The 19,357-nt window shown below is 37.8% G+C and overlaps 1 protein-coding gene across 1 annotated transcript in view; it reads left to right on the top strand.

Annotated features, from left to right (window-relative positions):
• Positions 1 to 294: 294 nt before the first annotated feature.
• LOC125225040 (neuronal acetylcholine receptor subunit alpha-7) overlaps positions 295 to 19,357 on the top strand; it is a 216,611-nt gene continuing 197,548 nt past the window's right edge. The window contains exon 1 of the mRNA XM_048128530.1: positions 295 to 438. Coding sequence (XP_047984487.1) covers positions 393 to 438 — 46 coding nt within the window. The 5' untranslated portion in view covers positions 295 to 392. The remainder of the gene's footprint in view (positions 439 to 19,357) is intronic.

Below are 19,357 nucleotides of genomic sequence, written 5' to 3'. Positions count from 1 at the left end.
AATGGCTGATGAGCGCCCGACGAACGTGTTTATCCAATTTGGCTAAACGGCGCGGGTCTCGGCTTGGCGCTGAGGGCGCAGACGGCGGCTGCAGCGACCTTGGCGCGCCCTACTGGCCCGGGCATGTCCTGCTCGATCACCGCTTCCGCGACGTCTTCTAATCGCGAGAGAAACTATAGGACGGAGCGATCGGAACATAAAGAGATTCGAGGGCCTTTTCGAAGGGGCAGGGCCGGGTCGGCGCGCAGGCGGCGGCGCGCAGGGTGGCGGGAGCGGCCGGGGCGGCCAGTCCCGTGCCGAGCGCCGCTCGGGCCGGCCGCGTCACGAGCCGCATGAGCGCGCCGGAGTGCTAGCGCAGGTGCGCGGGTGTGGTATGCCCGCGCGTCGCCGCCATGGCCCCTCTGCTGGTGGCCTTGGCGCTGATGACCTTGCTGCCCGGTGAGTGAGGGCGCGCAACAGGCGGCGCCGCCCCCGCGTTTGTTTACCGTGCGGGATCGATGGCGTGACGAGGTGTTGTGAGTGTGACCTGGATGAGGAGCCGGAGGTAGAGGTAACGGTTACAGCGAGTGCCGCCAGCCAGGACGACTCACATGGTTCTAGGGTGCAATGTTGGTAGGGGTCGCCTGTGGAGCCCGGTGAGGAGCCACGTGGTGACCGAGGCTCGGTGACAGTGTAGGCAATAAAACGAACAAACTCCTTTACGAGAGCGCCCGCCGCGCCTGATCCGTGCCACGTATGATAAGATGGAAATTTTATGTCCTTGCTGTTAGGATTTTATGACTCACCTTATTGAAGCCGTCTTAACCCTGATTTCCTTCGTCTACCCTGTCTTTTTGATCCATTTTCCCCGAGAAAATGCATTTGAAAATAACAGAAATAGTAAGTAGGTACTTACATGTTTTTTTCTGTGGGTAGATCGTAAAGTTGATGGTTACTGTAGGGTACGTGCGTAGTGAGTTGTGACAATCATAGCAAAGGTACAATAGGGATTGTTCGTTACTGTCCTAACGTCCCTTTCTTTTTATCGTATGAAGCAAAGAAACCACTATTCTATACTTGTAAACGCGTAATATGTCATTATACGCATACCTTTCTTCTACACTTATTTGCAAAGCAATAACCTTTACTGCCAACACTTTAATATTACTGCCTACATTTCACATTACGTTTTCATGCGTCTGGCGCAAACCCACACATCGTTAACAAACGAAATGGACACTCAATCATAATCTCGTAACTCACGTCACCTTTCTTCTTTCATTCATAAGTGTCGTGAACGATGGTCGACATCTATCAACCGGATTGTCCAAATCGGCGGGCAGCCAGTCTTTATTGCCATTCCTTACCTAATACTGACTTATGACAAACCAGTATACGTTTTTGCGTTGAATCTAGGTAGCTGTTACTATTCTGCAGATCGCAGGTATACTGGTTTGACTGAGCCGAGCGTTTTTTTAAGTTATGGTAATGTATGCCAGGTCTCCATCGCTCACTAACTCATTCCCTCCCATCCGTTACCGTCCAATTCTGCTGGATAATATTCCACCCGCCGTCATTTCGCAAACATTGGATGGGACGCCATTTGTAATTTCCCAGCTACCCGCTATGTGGAATAGTTTGCATTTCAAAATTGAGCACAGTTTTAATGTGAGCCACTTGAGATTACATTTTCATAATGAACTCTCATTAAATCTTCGTTCGTTTTAAATTAATTTAGCTGCATAATAAGTCTGAGAATACAGCGGTAAAAGCCAGGCTATAGGCTGATAGATTTACTTAATGGGTGTAGTGCCGTGCCAGGCTGCCAGGGTACGGCGAACCCATTAGACCCTTCGCAGCATTTACCTGAGCATGGCTAGTATCGTAGTTTATACAGAATTCGCATTAAACAGTAACGAGTTAGAGCACACGTAAACCGAGCTTTTGCAATTTATCAGCTCGCAAACTTTACTGCCGATAATTCAGTAGGTACTATAAAATTCCTTAGAACGACAGCAATATTATTATTTTCCTTGGAATTTTCTTCACTGCGGTCCTGCTAGGAAGGATAATGTGAAACTTTTGAACTAGACCGAGGATTTTCGTCTTATGGATATACATACTATTTGTAGCTAATTTTACATATCGTATTACTCGTATAAGATCGGTTACTAAGCTTGACTGTAGAAAACATGAGTTATGACATGACAAGAATAACTTAACCATAAATGAAATCCACTTTCACTTGTTTCCTTAACAGCTCGAAAACAATACGTAATAAATACGCATTTGAAGAACTCTCAAGATTAATCAAATCAAATGTTGTTACCGAACTAGGCTTAGAGGTCTATCCTTAATATATTTACACCCTTGAAGTGCAACGTGTATGCATAACTAACAATATATACGGATAACTAACGGGACAAATTTTCCAAGTCGTTATCAGTTTGTAATTAGCATGTGGCGACTGTCAAAATCAGACATTAGCAATCCACTGTTAGGTGACAAAGTGACAACCAAATCAAACTATTATCAAACCGTATAGAGCGTATAGTATTAACAATACAAAGTTGTTATTTGTTACATTACCTTTTCAAATTATGCCTACCCACGTTTTGGTTGTTTGTTAATCCAATCAAGACTTGATAGAATCCTTATTTAACAGTTACGCAATTCAAATAAGGTCTCAGGGCGTTACCTTGCCTACGCCTAGTAATAATAGAGAGATATCCCCGTAGTGATGCGTCGATACTAATGGCAGTGATCGATCTGCGACAGACGGACGGATATCTCCCGTATGACTGATGAACTTTTAATGTGCCTACTTAACGATAGGTGGCGTTGTGTGGTAATGTCGTACACGTTTTGGGAATAGATTGTGAATGTACGAGGAATAGGAGAATATAATTATCCGTCGAACAAATTGAACACAGATGCGAAAAAAATGTGAAAACTTGGGAAATTTTTCAGACATTTTGGACCATTTCAAAAAAGTGTAAATTTGTTCCCATTACGTTATGTTTTCATAAAAATTAAAACATCGAAAACATGGAATGATATATTTTAGTGACAATAAACAAATTCAGTGTGTGTGTAACACATGCTTATGGGTACTGAGATAAGAAATCCTGTGCTACAGACCTCAGAAGAACACGAATATAGCTGATAATAAATACGGTATGTACTCGGTATAAGATCAGTGTAAAAAATATATCTTGTCTAAATCCTTTAAGTTAAGAGCTCTATTTAAGTGAATAATATTGTGCAGAAATGATCAGGCAAACGAACTTCGCGAAAACGCAACCTACAAAATGTTTCAAAGAACTCCAGCCACTAGTGCACTTAGCTGAGCAAAGTCAATTAGCCCCTGCATTATTAATTAAAGCTAGCTTATAACAAACTATCGTATAATCTTTATTCGGCCATTTTATAAAATCTCTAATACGTTGAACTTAGCTTAACTTTGATACTTTTATGGCGCAGTGCCGGCTTAGCCGAAGTGACAATCTTTGACGCTATGTGGCGTTCGAAACGCAGTTTAGCTCTGTCGCACCATTATAGAAGCGACAGGGAGAACTAGCTACGATACGCTTACGAAGCGCATTTTGTAACATTGGTACAGAAACTACAACAAAAAGCGGGCGAGCGCTATCAAAGTTCGCTTGAAAGTGGTTAGAAGTTTTCCTTTGAGCTCGACAATGGCCCAACTATGATATCCGCAGATCATCTACCTAAATCGATTAAACCGGTTTTATAAGTTTGCATTGAAAGTGGAACGTGCCCGGGAAGGCGGCGGGAAGATTGGGGGTTAGTAATATCTGAGTTGGGATCAGTGCAGCATTTTCGGTATTTAGACACTAGAGGCTTTTTTAGGGTTCTGTAGTCAACTAGGAACCCTTATAGTTTCGCCATGTCTGTCTGTCCGTCCGTCCGTCCGTCCGTCCGTCCGTCCGTCCGTCCGTCCGTCCGTGGATAATCTCAGTAACCGTAAGCACTAGAAAACTGAAATTTGGTACCAATATGTATATCAATCACGCCAACAAAGTGCAAAAATAAAAAATGGTAAAAAATGTTTTATTAGGGTACCCCCCTACATGCAAAGTGGGGGCTGATATTTTTTTTCATTCCAACCCCAACGTGTGATATATTGTTGGATAGGTATTTAAAAATAAATAAGGGTTTACTTAGATCGTTTTTCGATAATATTAATATTTTCGGAAATAATCGCTCCTAAAGGAAAAAAAAGTGCGTCCCCCCCCTCTAACTTTTGAACCATATGTTTAAAAAATATGAAAAAAATCACAAAAGTAGAACTTTATAAAGACTTTCTAGGAAAATTGAGCGTGGCCCGACACGCTCTTGGCCGGTTTTTTTTTTTTTTTATTATGGACTGATCGGCGATTTTACACTCATGGAATTCTCCTCTTAATTTGACAATGTTCGCCCTGCCAAACATGACCATTTCCCCTAAACCAGTGACCCTAAACCAGTTTTTGCCTTTGACCATCTTTTTGTATTTTTTTCCGAATCAGAATCATTCGAACTATCGAGCGCCGAGGAGGCTTGAACTCACCGCCATGACCATTTTCTGCCAAATTAACGGTTAACGTTTTAATTTAGCCTTGTGATTTTATTGTATTATTGACGACCGGTTTGGCCTAGTCGGTAGTGACCCTGCCTGCTAAGCCGCGGTCCTGGGTTCGAATCCCGGTAAGGGCATTTATTTGTGTGATGAACACAGATATTTGTTCCTGAGTCATGGATGTTTTCTATGTGTATAAGTATGTATTTATCTATATATTATGATGACGATGATGATCTATATAAGTATGTATATCGTCGCCTCGCACCCATAGTACAAGCTTTGCTTCGTTTGGGGCTAGGTTGATTTGTGTAAGGTATCCCCCAATATTTTTATTTTTATTTAATTTTGTCTTGTGCTTTTATTTGAGTGTAGTTATGAAAATATGTCGACATGAAATATCAGAATAAGTTTTAATTTTTAAAATGAAGAATCAGAAGCAATTCAAACATTGCGGCAACACAAACAATTATTGATTTCGAAACACTTTATATTATAACACAATAATGATTATTTGTAAAACTAATTTACGTAAATAAATTATTCATATTTGTTGGAAACTTTACCACTTTACTTTAAGTATTATATATTTGGAAAGCTATCATGATAAAACTTTGTAGACGCAATGTAGGTACAAATTCATCGTAGACGTACCTACATATGCATGTACTACGACTTAAACTTAACAGATTTTAGAGCAAAGACTACGTTTGTAACGCAAAAGTGTAACAGATTGATAAATTCACTAATAAAACGTGTCTCGAAGAGATATTTGTACGGACTGCAGAATGCTCAGTTAAGCCCATCAAATATGAAGGTCCCACTTTGCAGATAACATGAGGTCGTTTGTCAGTCGAGCAGCTCAAAGGCCTTCTACCAACATTCAACGTGCTGCCTCCCTGTCGTACTTATAATTTCCTACATAAGTGTGACAGAGACACATGTCGAACGTGGTTCGAGGTAGGCCCTCGAGAGTTTTATTAAGACACGTGATAAAGATACATTTATGTCAGAGTAAAGACAATTTTGTCTCGTTCTTGAAGAGATGGTTTAATGAATTGGTGCTTAGACACATCTGATTTCTTTTATTTGCTTTTTTATTGCCCATTGTTAATATCGGCCTGATTTAAGTAGATTTAGAATGAATTGAGTATATTTGGCATGTTGACATCATTAATGTGATGAAACTCGTGAATGTAAGCAAGTTGTAATTATAGCTCAATCAAATAGAAGATAGATAGACAGTGCCTAGTGGCTACAGGTAGGTAAGTACCCAAATATTATGTTTTTGTATTAATTTGGTCGGTTATTATTCCTTAAACTTGAATTTACATTGAGCACAAATACCTAACGGACATAAATACTAACGGGTCACACTGCCTGAAAAGGCGATGGTCCTGGGTTCGATCGAATACCGTTAAGGGCTTTGTGGATGTGATGATCCCAGATAATTGTTCCTATCTTATCTTATCTTATCTTAAATCTGCGGGGGCCCTTACGGATACACTTCGACCCATCGGGATCTTTTGTGCAATTACCCCCTACGATCCTAAAAAACTTCAGCTATTCAGGAGCTTCTCGACCATCTCCACGTATCGGATGATGAGGCTCATGGGTAGCTTTCTGAAGTCCTTCGGTGCCAGGTAGCCTGCTCCAAAGTTCTTCATTTGTTCCTAAGTCATGGATGTTTTCTATGTATTTGCTGGCGAAAGTTTAACTTCTATAGGTTCTTCTTGACGTGTTGGACTTAGGGCCAGTTGCATCAACCACATGTGACAGACACATCATCGTCACGCAGCAGACGTCTATGGAACTTCTCATACTATAAAATTTAACGAATGATTTAATGGTGACAGATGGTTTGATGCAACCGGCCCTTAGTAAATGTTAAGTAAAATATTTATTTTGATATTAAAACACAAAAAAGAGTACTCATTAAAAATAAACTAAACCTAACTTAACCAATCTATTATTAACTAGCTTCACTAACTAACTTAACTAACATCAGTAAAAATCCCCCCCCCGCGTCATCCCAGGCGCAAAGTAAATGTTTGTCAAAATGTTGTTCCTTTAATATTTAGGACTTATCTCCATTACATACCTGTGGCCTGATAAATTTCCAGCGGTCAAAGGCCTAGCCATATGTGCCTACAGGTCAGACATGCCTCCCTGCCCCCGCATTCCGCATTTATGAGCCCGTTTATGCCACGACTCAAAATTAAATTTAATGGATAGCTGCCGTTTATTGCTTCCGATAGGTATGTTGTGCTTGCGGGCTGTGGGCGGCGAATTTAGCTAATACTAACTAAGTGAATTAGGAACATTAGCTAAAGTTGGTCGCAAAATGGCTGAACGGTTTCTTATTTAAGGCCCAGCTTGCATTAACCACAGTTAACAGATATCAAGGTCACGCAGCAGAAGTCTATGGAAATTTCCATACAAGAAAAATCGATTTGCTGCAACCACCCTTAGACTTTCCAAATTACTATAAATAATTATGTGTATCTTAGCTGTCGTAGGAGTCATATTTTTTAATAAATTGTTGATAAAATGCAATGCTATTATTGTTGCTCTACAGTAGAGCTTTGATAATACAAACTTCAATAAAATAGCCTCAGCTCACTTAAAACTATAATATGTTACTATTTAAACATAAGTAATTCTAAAAAACTATGTTAGATGACAGTGCGAAGTTACGAAAACAAAGAAATCTAAAGCAGTATCTACAGATTTAACTAGATATCACACGGATAAGGACAAATAATAACGCTTTCTCTGTTACTTCTACTGAAACATTTATGATTATCCCCTTCGGACATTTCCCCCCAGCATAGCTCGTGTCTGATCCATATATCTATATTACGCTAGATTCAGTTTATACACAAATTAAATTATAATTTTAATTTAATCGGGAACACCGTCGTCACAACCCGAACTCTTTGAATTTAATCAAAATAAACCTACCAAATCGCAAAGTGAGTCTTTTTGTCTCTTTCTAACGCGAGCGAAGCCGCGGGAAAAAGCTAGTTTTCAATATGAAGTTTATTTAACCTTTTGTCAGTTAATACTTAATAACCTTGTAAGACTCAGGCAATTCTGAATTTGGATTTTACATTTATATAAAAGTCTAAATCTCGAATATGTTTATTTCTACTTTTATAAGTAGGTACGCCGGGGCTTACGAAGGTATATTAATTATTCTTAGATTACTACTACTATTACAGAATTGGAAAAGCAGAGACTTATTCACACATGGGCATTCGGCCAAGATCATAGTCTGCCAACATTTTTAACTCATTCAGTGCTAATCATGACACTTTGTCTTTTGACTCTATGAAGCATTTTCGCTAAATACATATTGGGAATCCTTGTAATTAGTGCTACATCATAGCCCGGCATTGAAAGAACTAAGCAAACATACGTTTTAAAAATGTACCTACTCTGATGGAACGTGAATTTTGTAAAAAATTGAAAGACAGCCTAAATTAGATTGTTTAGGAACATCTACAGTTGTAAAGTAAAACAAGTTAACGATATTAAAGCAAAAATCTGTTTTTACATCACGCGCAGCTTTAATTTCCTACTCTGAACGTAACCTAAAAACATAGATAACTTTTAAAACGGCCTCCAAGTCTCACAAACAGCGCTTCTTACCCCGGTCACGTGGCCCAGCTTTGTATATTTAATCTAGGGCCCGCGTTACAAACCGGCCAGCGGCCGACGTGAGCGTTTCACTTTCAGCGAGATTATATTAATTTTGCAAAATACTTACTAAATAAAAACCAAAGTATCATTAAATAGAATAGCTGAAAAATAAGACGGAGGAGTATTTTGTTGTGAATATTTTAGGTGCATTTTATTCGGAATTCGAACACGCTTCTCTGCTCAGTTGTCCGGAGTCCAGACATTCTCCAAAATGTACATAATACGAGTATTGAGAGATAAATTGAATTCGGTCTGCAGCGCGTCGTAAAGCTGCCTGTGGCCGGTACGTCCCGACTGTCAATTGTTCGCGACGTCGCCCATGCAAGTCCAAGCTTGTTCGAAATTTTGAACTAAACATGGCGTCCCTTTCGATACTTTCGCAAGTAAGAATGGGAGCACGGAGCGAAGTGATCGAACTTCGTAGAAAATTCTGCCATTATCGTAAATGGGGTTTCACTTTGAAGCGACGGTGCTTTGTTTACTGAATGTAATCTCAGGTGAGCCGTGTAATTTGCAAATCTGGAGTGTAGCCAGTGTTTAATAGAGATTCGGAGCAGGGTTCTTTCTCATCTTTAAAATCTGATTTTCTCTTATTCAAATTTAAGTTAAAAACGCATAAATATTCAGTAGCAACTCATGTTTCTATCCTTGTTTTTTATTTTTAGACAATCGCCAAAGACCCTCTTGTATAAATTGCAATGAAATTTAGTGCACAAAGTTGCACTAGGACTCTTTACCAATAAAAACAAATACGATGGTTCAATGGTTCGTCTTTGTAAATTGCACATATTTTGTTTTATTCTGTCCTATGTACAACAAAGTGTTGGCATACAACCTAATACTACCTAGTCTAATTTAACTATGTAGAATCAGATCCCAAATACTCTTCAGTCGCGTCTCAAACTTAAGCCTCGTAAGTCCTTTCAGCATCCTTGTGAAAGTGAAACAGAGTACTTCAAATGCAGGACCGACCTCCTCTAGGTGTAACTAATTCGTAACTTTTTGCACCCGGAGTCCTGGACTTCCCATCGGACGACGGGAGAGAATTTCAATTAGTGCGGGCGCACTTTTCACCGGGATTCGCCCCAAAATTTGCCCCGAAATAATAATAACTAACCGTTTATGTGCGGATGACACACCTGGCGTGCCATCAAGGTTTTTCGAAAATGGAACATACAACGAATCGGTTAAGATGTATGCTTTCAAATTCCTTCCTCGTGTGATTTACGGTATGGTTCTGCTTGTTTTTGAACATTTTGTTATTGAGGAAAAAATGTTTTTCTCCCTATTGATGTTCTCTGAGGTATTTCTAATCCGTAATTACGTTGGAGCCGCTTTTTTCCGAGGAGTGGCCGATAATGAAATGGGAACTACGTCGTAAATAAAAATGTTGTTCCTGTTACTTTATGAAATATTTCTATATCTATACCTGTGTATAAAAAGTTTTTTATTTATTTTATTTAACAGAGAGGCAAGTGTAAAATATTGTGTGTTGCTGTGTTTTGACAATACACAGTTACACAGTGGAATGGCGCGACGTGGCTTTTTAAAAAATTTCGTTTTGGTTACCTAAGTATGTACCTGAGGTCTAAAAATAGACGTCGTTTTAACCCACTACATACATTTTCAAACCCATTATTCTTAACGGCTATTTTCTTCGATAACCGCAATCTTACAGAGAATGAGGCTGACGTTTAATCAAACGAGTCCTAGGACGTAGAACATAAATAAAAGAAGGACGCAGTGAAATAGTGCCAGAGATAGAGAACCAATAACACACTATTTGTTCCCGCAGTGATTTGTTTCTTCAGGACAATATATTACAAGTACAACCTACTTAAAATATTTAAACTTTGATGTCAAACGATTTTAGTAAGTAAATAAAATATGTTCAGTTATGTAAATTTTATAAATACCTATTCGAATTCAATAAAAACACTAAATAAATCTTTATTGAGCTGATATTTCAGAAAAAAATAAGTGATTGATATTCGAATACCTAGACGGAGTTTTCTGCTTTATCAAATTATCATATCGAGTAGTAAGCTAAATGGGTGCGAATAATCGTAGATGTTTTCATGTACTACATATATTCGAATTATCATATACGAGTAGTAAGCTAAATGGGTGCGAATAATCGTAGATGTTTTCATGTACTACATGTATTCGAATTATCATATACGAGTAGTAAGCTAAATGGGTGCGAATAATCGTAGATGTTTTCATGTACTACATATATTCGAATTATCATATACGAGTAGTAAGCTAAATGGGTGCGAATAATCGTAGATGTTTTCATGTACTACATATATTCGAATTATCATATACGAGTAGCCCCACGTGACCCCCCCCCCCCCCCCCCCCCCCCCCCCCCTGAGGCCTGGGCCTTTACCACGTGACCCCCCCCTGGGCACGAAGCTGGATCCGCGCTTGAACTTAACTCACCCAAAATTATTTATCTCCACACACAATTATATATAATGTGGACATGTGTGTCTGAGACACGTACTCGTAAACGTAACGATAAATTACATCGTTTATTTGATAAATACACATCTCCGACGTTGTTAGAAGCATTCAGAACATTGAGCATTTTGTACTCCAGTGAATTGAGAGATAATAATTACGTTTAATGAAATGGCAAGATTGAAAATGTTGAATATACTGTCTAGTATTTTTTATAACAGGATGTCATTCATCTATAAAATATCACAATTACAAAAAATATAGGATAAATATTGATATTCAGGTAGTCAAGTATGGTCGCGCGATAAATGACAAAACATCAGGCCGTCCCTATCGCACTATTTGTAAGTGCAATAGGGACAGCCAGATGTCTTATCATTTATCGCGCATCCATACTTGCCTGCCAGGTTAGACAATTATATCTATAGAAGCGTGCAGACTTTAACTACATCGGATTATGATGATGATTGGATTTCGTTATAGATTTCTTCTAGTCTCAGACTATAAACATACGTAAAGAAGTAATAAATAGACAACATTATATATTCATATTCATACTCATATTCATTTATTCATAAAATTAACAATTGTACATGTCAAAGTTAAAGTAAAATTATCATAATTGGGGTACAATACAATATAACATTTTAAAAATAGAAAATACGCGCAAACAAATTCAATTATTAGTTTAAAAAATAGATGTCGAACAATAATTAAAAAAAATATATATGTAATTGTATTAAACATTAAAATGCATTATTATTATTATAATATTCTGAGATGTCGTGTGTGTATTTATAATATTACAATTACATAATAAGGATCACAATAACAAGTTATCAATTTGTCAGATTCATAAATTACGTTATAACAACGCCATTTCCTTATTTGACTTCGATAGATCGGTATCTCATCACCGTGACATCTTTAAATCTTTTTTCAAATTAGGCCGAAAATTAAAAAAAAAAAATGTTTATTTGTCAAAAAATGTTACATGTATTTTTACCTTTGACCACCACACTAGGCTAGGCCTGTTTCGTGGAGTCAGTCCAAACATTTCCATTTACATATTACATTTGTCCTACGCTGAAGCAACATTCTAAAAACTTACAGTACATATACGACTATAACTAAAGCAAACCAGACTTAACAAGGATAACACGCTTACGTTCGCTTTGTTACTTAATATTCCACTGTAAAATCTAAGTGAAGTAAACAAATTGTAGATTTGCGTTGTAGCTTAGCATGTTTTATTGATGCTAACAAATTACCTAGACGTGCAGAGCTACGAGTAGCGTGCCTCATATCTGTTTAGTGTAAGTCCTAACTAGAGCAACTAGCGCCGACGGAATAACATGCCGGATAACATCTGCCCCCGCGCCGATTCACTCAGGCCTATTCGGAATTTGAGATCTGAATACGACCTGAATTATGTCTGATCGTACAAATGATGATTCCTGTAACACCCACAGTTCTTCAAAGTAGGTTTTAGTTGTGGAAACCGTGTTTTTATCTTATTTTAGATGTTGCATTTGAATAAAATTAGTCAAATTAGAAATTGTTTTCTCACATAAGTGAATAATTTGTTATTCTTTGATAAACAAAGATCTACCGAACCTCTGAACTACTATACCGAACTGTGGCCGCGCATACTCACGTCGGGAATAGTTATAGATATTATATGTCAAACATTTTTTTTAAAGAAACAACTGATATTGCTGATTGGTCTCTTATAACTAATCTAGATCAACCCCTGGACTTTGGACAATCGTGTTGTGTACCTGTGTAAGTTGGTTGATAAAATAAATGATAAACATAGCGTACTTTTCATGCGGATGACATTAATCTGACGTCACGCTCCGTATAGGGTGATCCCAAATAGTTTTATTGTAAATTGTTAATCATTAGTCGTCAATCATTTTAATCGTTAATTACTTCAAATACCTCTACAGTTGTCCATTCACATGTGGCATAAATAATACCTACTTGAAATATGAAACGTGAATAAAATTATTTGATTTGTTTTTATAAATAAATTTAATTAAATAGTATTGTTAACAACACATTACAATAAATACGTAGAAAAAAGAATTTCTCTCTAACGTAAAGCACACTATCCTTCTTGCATTAATTACCATGCAAAGAAATTCATAACTTAAAATGATTGATGACTAATGATTAATAATTTACAATAAAACAATTTGTGATCACCCTATATGGAGCGTGACGTCAAATTGATGTCATCGGCACGAAAAGTACGCTCCCTGATGATAAAAAAAAAATCTGTTACTAAAACGCTAATTTTAAAATCAGAATACGCCTGAAAATTTGCTCTATCCTGAAACGTGGGTGGAAATGGTTTTCATTTGTAACAGCTGCCTTTGGTTATTCAAAGTTGTTTTTGGCCGCGGCTGTGCAGATAACGCTTCACGACTTGCATTTAGAGGGAAAACGTTATTATTCACCTTTTTTAACTGGAAAAAGCTTTTGGTTTTCTATTGACAGGGTCGTTAAAATTAGGTACTTACCTAATTAAATTTCATTCATTCAATATTTTTGATTTCACAGTCTCTAGTACCTATTATTGATTTTATCATATGTCATATAGAAATAATGAAATAGTTATTTGAGGGGGCAAAGTTGTATTTTAACGCCGAGTGTGGAATTGAAAAACGAGCAAGTGAAAGCACTCTATAGTTGAACCACGAGCGAAGCGAGTGGTTCGAGAATAGAATTCCGAACTTGCGAGTTTTTTACACACGAGAAGTAAAATACATTTGCACCCGAGCGTAACACAAACCTTTTCTCCTCACTATATAAACTACAGCGAAAAACGCGTTTATCACTGCTTCCAGTAGTTCCACAAGTGGTAAATCATCTTTATTACTAGATTCACCTACTTTTATCAATTTTTAAGCTGTTAATTTGACTTTATTCAAGGTCAAATTACTTTACCCACTAGTGGATAAAATGCGTTTTTACCCGCTGGTATTAAAGGACAAAACACGTGTTTCCGAGCTAGTGAGGGGAAAAAGTAATTATTAGGATGCTAAAGCATGTCCTGATATTCTTCTGTACTCTGGTTTAAAATATAACAACATGCATATAATCACACCTGTATCTCATAAAAGGGTAGGCAGAGCACAAGACTACTCAAGTTTCAGTACCACTCGTATCAAATATGGGGTTGAAAGAAAACGAAACTGTGACGTTGTAGTGACATATTGCCAGCTTCTGTGTAGTAAAACAAAACTGGTATAGGTATAGGTACCTAACACTCATAACAACTCCCCTGTTATTGCTAGGAGTCCAGGTTATCCCTCAGTAAAGAGGGCTGATAGCAAAGTTCATACGACTCTTATCTGTCACCCCTTAAAAAATTCATGTTTAAAATGATCTTAGAAAGAAAGAAAGAAAGAAAAATATTTATTTGGTATAAAACATATAACAAGATACATAGATGCATCTTCCTCGTCCTCGCCCTATTGTTATTTGCCCCGGAATAATCTGAGTTGATTCCGAAAATGTTATCAGTAATATTGTGCGGTTTTGTTATGGACAACACAGCGCTACGCTATTATAGCTTATAGTCCCATGATTGTTACCTGGAAACTGATGTGTCAGTTACCTCCACGGACATAACAATAAAATAAAACGCAAATCCGATCGCCGCCAGCGGACTCGTTACGCAAACCGAATAGATCGTTGCTATAACACTACTACAGGAGCCTGTTTCACCGCAGTGACAATTTTCACCGACGACAGTGATACTTGAGCATTTATAAGTTTTTTTGCCATTAAAAAAATTTTGATTGTTTTAGGGAATTTTAGGTCAATTGTACTCAGAATCACGAGTACTTTCAATCTTACTGGGAGACAAAAAGTGTCCCAGAATTTCCATACATTTTTGTTACTTTCTTTTGTTACCCCATACAACATGTATGGAAAATGGTAACAAAATAAGAAAAGATCGTATGGGACAATTTTTTTAACTACTAGGATTGAAAAAGCTAGTGATTCTGAGATTTCTGAGTAGAAATTGCATTTTTTTTTCAAAAATATCACATTTCATAAAAGTGGCAAAAAAAGAAATGCTCACTTCGCCGTTCATTGCAAATATTCTCTGAGTAACAATGTTATTTAACAACCTAGAAATAGGTACCTACAGAATTTTCGGTGTCAAGTGTCAATGCCACTGTGGTATTAGGTCACAGATCGTGTTCGTGATGACGCGTGCGTTGACTCGTATTGTCATGTTATAAAAGGCTGTATTTGACAAATCTTCGTGATTGACACGAAGTATAAAGCCTCCGCCACACAGAGCGTTTTGATAGCCTAGCGTTAGCGGAGCGCAATGATAGCGGTGCGCCGGACGAACGCTGGCGTTCCGCTCGCAATCCGCGCGCATTCCGCTCGCAATCTGCGCTCGTTAGTACCCGCCGGCGTCCGCTGGGCGCAACGCCAGCATTCGTCCGGCGCACCGCTATCATTGCGCTCCGCTGACGCTCCGCTAACGCTCCGCCTACGCTCTCAAAACGCGCATGTGTGGCCGAGCTTTAATAGTAACACTGTTCGTTTTCAAACCCCTAAACTGTGGCTAAAGCATTTGAAAAGAGACGTAATAATAAATTGGAGCGCTTGGCTAGCTGCAATAGTTTGGAATATTTTGATAAAACCTATAGCTTGAGATAAAAATGTTGTTAGGCTGCTAATTTATAAATAATCAAGTTTCTATACAATACACACATGTCGCCGTAAATATTACTTTTTTATTCTCTAACAAGTGCTTCTTTTAAAGAACGTTTTCTCGCAACGAATTTCATTAAACTTGGAAAAGTACTGGTGTACAAATTTAAGAGTCATAAATAACTTAAACTGGATTTGCCAACGGGACAACTTAACACGTTAGCTTCAACTTTGCTTTAACCCGGCACGCAAAGTAACTTAGCTTGTGTGGGAAGCTTGGCTTACTAAAATTAAATAAGACACTGCTTTTCTTCAACAAGCATTCTTTAGTTGAGAAATTCTAAAAAATAAGTGAAGAAACAGAAGTGCTTGTTACATTCAACAACGCGAAGATAAGTTTCTTCCATATTGTTTTGTTTTAATTTAGTTTGTGTCGCCAGCAGGGTTAGCACATGATTGCCACGAGAGCATGTCGCCGCGAGATAGACTACCCGTCCTTATGTCATTAATACAGTTAGAAGAAGACGTGTCATCTATCTCGCGGCGACATACTCTCGCGGCAATCATGTAATAGGCCTACTGGGGCCTTAGTTTAGATTGCATTTGACGTTGAAGTGATATTGAAAATATATTGATTTCTTACATTTGTTAATTTTATTAGCTCGCTATATGTCACATGGTTTATATTTCTCTTACATTGTAATTTATAGTATGGCAAAATATTTTCCCAGAATAATAAGTTTCGAGATCAAAGCCAAATATGTAGCTCCCAAGTTTGACCTTAATAAATCATTTGCCGCATGTACCAAATTAGCACGACTTTCTTTTCCAAGTAATATATTTTGATATCAACATTTGTCCCAGCCAATAAGAATTATTGTTTATTTGTTATTGAAATTGAAATATTTATTTCCAAGTAGGCATATTACAATGCGCTTATGAACGTCAAATAAAGCTACGCCGGCTCTAACCGTACGCCTCAGCCTCGAGAAGATTTCAGTCCCCCCTCAGTTGGAGGGGGGTATTTATTCCTTGTCACAGACCACCTCAGCTACTGGACCGAGCATTCAAGCCAATTCAAAGTCACGACACATATGTTCTCCCGTAGTAAATTAGTATAAATAGGAATGCAATCGCTTGATCCTGTTGTCTCAACGTTTACACATCCAGCACTCTTGTAATTTTGGAATATTTATAAAAAAAAACCGTGCCCGTGTGGTGACAGGTTAAGAATTTCACCACTGTTCTTCCCGTGGGTTTCGTAGAAGTTGACGGTGGGATATGGTTATGTGTTACATCGTGACGTAGGCGAGAGGCTGGCAACCTGTCACTGCTATGTCACAAATTTGTTTCAACCCTTTATTTGCCAAGAGTGGCACTGAAACATGAGTAGTTTTATGTGATCTGCCTTCCCCTTGGGATACAGGCATGAGTGTATGTATGTATGTTGTAAAAAATAAGGCTGTTATACTAGTAAGATGCTACTTAATTGCGTGGCTGAAATTGAGATATTTTACCAGTAAAATTGCACATATACCTGGTAACCACGCACTCGGAGGAATTTGTATTGTGAATTTAACAAGATTGACTTGTTGCGGGTTTATCCCTTTGAAACAAAAGTATTATAGTCAACGAAATCACAATATTGATGATACAAGTCGAATTTGTTCGAACAACAAGGTCAAACTTGTTAAAAGATATTTGATTGTATCAGTCAAATATGGTTTTAAAACAATATGTGTGTGGTTTAGTACACCTACTTACAAGGTTAAATTTATTATTCTCCACTACCTAGGTTGTCTGGAAGAGATCGCTCTTTAGCGATAAGACCGCCTCTTGTTTTACCTCTTAAGTTGTTGTTTATACTTGCTATGTTGTTTCGTGTATTGAGGTGTGCAATAAAGAGTATTTGTATTGTATTGTATTGTGTCATGCTGCTTTTATAAAATCGACTGGTTGATTCATATAAAATGAAACTTGTAGAATGTACTAATTACACTTTACAAAATATAAGTAACTTATTTGAACCAAAGAGCACGTAGGCGCTATTAAAAAAAAACTTGTTGAGCGAACATGAAAACTGGTTGTTTTTTCTCTCAGTGCGCGCTCATTGTAAACGCTTAATAATGCGGTGTCTGTGTAGTGTTTGTTATTTATTCTCCACACATAGGTCTGGAAACTCGGGGACCTAGAAACTGGTAAGAGTTAGTAAATTAGCTTTATTACTTGGGAGTTGGCGGAACTAGTTTTGCTGCGGTGTACAAACTCTGTTTTGTAAGACCCCGCTTTCGGTGTAACTTGCTTGTACGATACACCCAGATGGAAATGGGTTTATCACTACACTAACTCGCAGAGGATCTATTTTTTTTTTAATTATAAATGGGCTTACTCTTGACCACAGACTAGCCAAAGGCAAAGACGTGGCCTACGATGGAGTGAGCTCGCCCAGAAGATGCCTGTTCACTCTTGATTTGAAGGTTCGCGGGTTATATGAGCTCGGAAATATAGCCCCCGGCAAAAAATTCCACTCCTTGGCTGTGCGCATAAGAAAAGGAGAAGCAAATCGCTTCGTGCGGATTCGTGGAATATCCACCAAGTAAGGATGGAGACCGGCCGTGCATCTAAGAGGCCGATGGTAGAATGGGGACGGTGGAATAAGCTCGTGTAATAGCTCTTAAGCACACTCCCCGAAGTGCAACCTGTAAAACACACCGACAGACTTGCGACTTTCCGCCGCTATTTTCTATTTATTGTTCTATATGATGATTGATGAGAAAGTGACAATTCATCTGCATATTGGTCTGTGAAATTGGTTTTAAAGGTATATTCTTGAATTATGAATATTTGGATTTCAGTTGTACTGATTTCAAGTTAAATAAATAGTATTTTGTTCGCGTTTATGTATAGTGAGCTGTGTAATTGCGTGGAGAAATTAAGAATGAATTCATTGATAAATTCGCCATGCACTTTTGCAGCTGATAGTAGGTACATAAATTTATTTACTTATTGGTAGCAATGTTTGTCACTCGTTCTTGAAACCTTATAGGCTCATAACGTTTATGATTCCAATTATAGATTGTTATAGAGGCAGCGTTTGAAAATCTTTGAAACATATTTGTAAAGTACTTATAGCAAAGTACTTTGGTATTTTTATGTCGAAATAATTCTCATAAATTTTCCATAAAGCACTTCAAAATTATGCAAATTGTTCAAAGTAACTAAGTTGAGCTAAAGAAATTAACTTTCAATGACATTATAAAGCAGCATCATGTCCAAACTTGGCTCTGACACGTCCTCGATCAGGAGCCCAAACTCTCAAATTAATTATCCCTAGTTTCAGACTTGATACACTCACTTTGCCACCCTTAATTCAAGGGGGTATGGTCGGTTTTCTTGAATGTAAGGATAATGCGCAAAGAGCATGTTAAGATGCGTCAGGAGATAACTAACATTCCTAAATTGAAAGGAGTTCTCTTTTGATTTGGAACTTTTAGTTAAATATGTATTTGTCGTCGCTACAAAAGTTCAGGTTTTCGAAAATGAAATCTGGTGAATGGTTGAAAACAATCACAAAAAATTTGATTTTGGTCCAAACTTAACCAACGGCGATGATATTAAAAAAAAATTGTTTTTTGGCTTACTATTGACACTATTGATATAGGTTTCGAATCTTATGCCTCTCTTTGTGGATATTCAATTAGGTCGTTTTTATAGCTATGTTTGAATGACTTTAGTACCTCAAAGAATTAAAATATCAAAACAGTTCCACATATATTGATAAAATTCATATGTGAATAAAATACATTGATTTAACTTAAAAACCTGGGAGGAAACAGTAAGTTTGTATGCAGACCCCATTATCTCGTTCCCTCTTAACAGGTTTCGATTAAAATAGAGCTGGTATATATTCATATTTGGGTCAAGTTCGCATGGCTATTG

The sequence above is a fragment of the Leguminivora glycinivorella genome, chromosome 4 (assembly GCF_023078275.1).
Source record: "Leguminivora glycinivorella isolate SPB_JAAS2020 chromosome 4, LegGlyc_1.1, whole genome shotgun sequence".
Lineage (NCBI taxonomy): Eukaryota > Metazoa > Arthropoda > Insecta > Lepidoptera > Tortricidae > Leguminivora > Leguminivora glycinivorella.
Note: the sequence above shows the minus strand (reverse complement) of the source record. Positions and strands in the feature narration are given on the sequence as shown.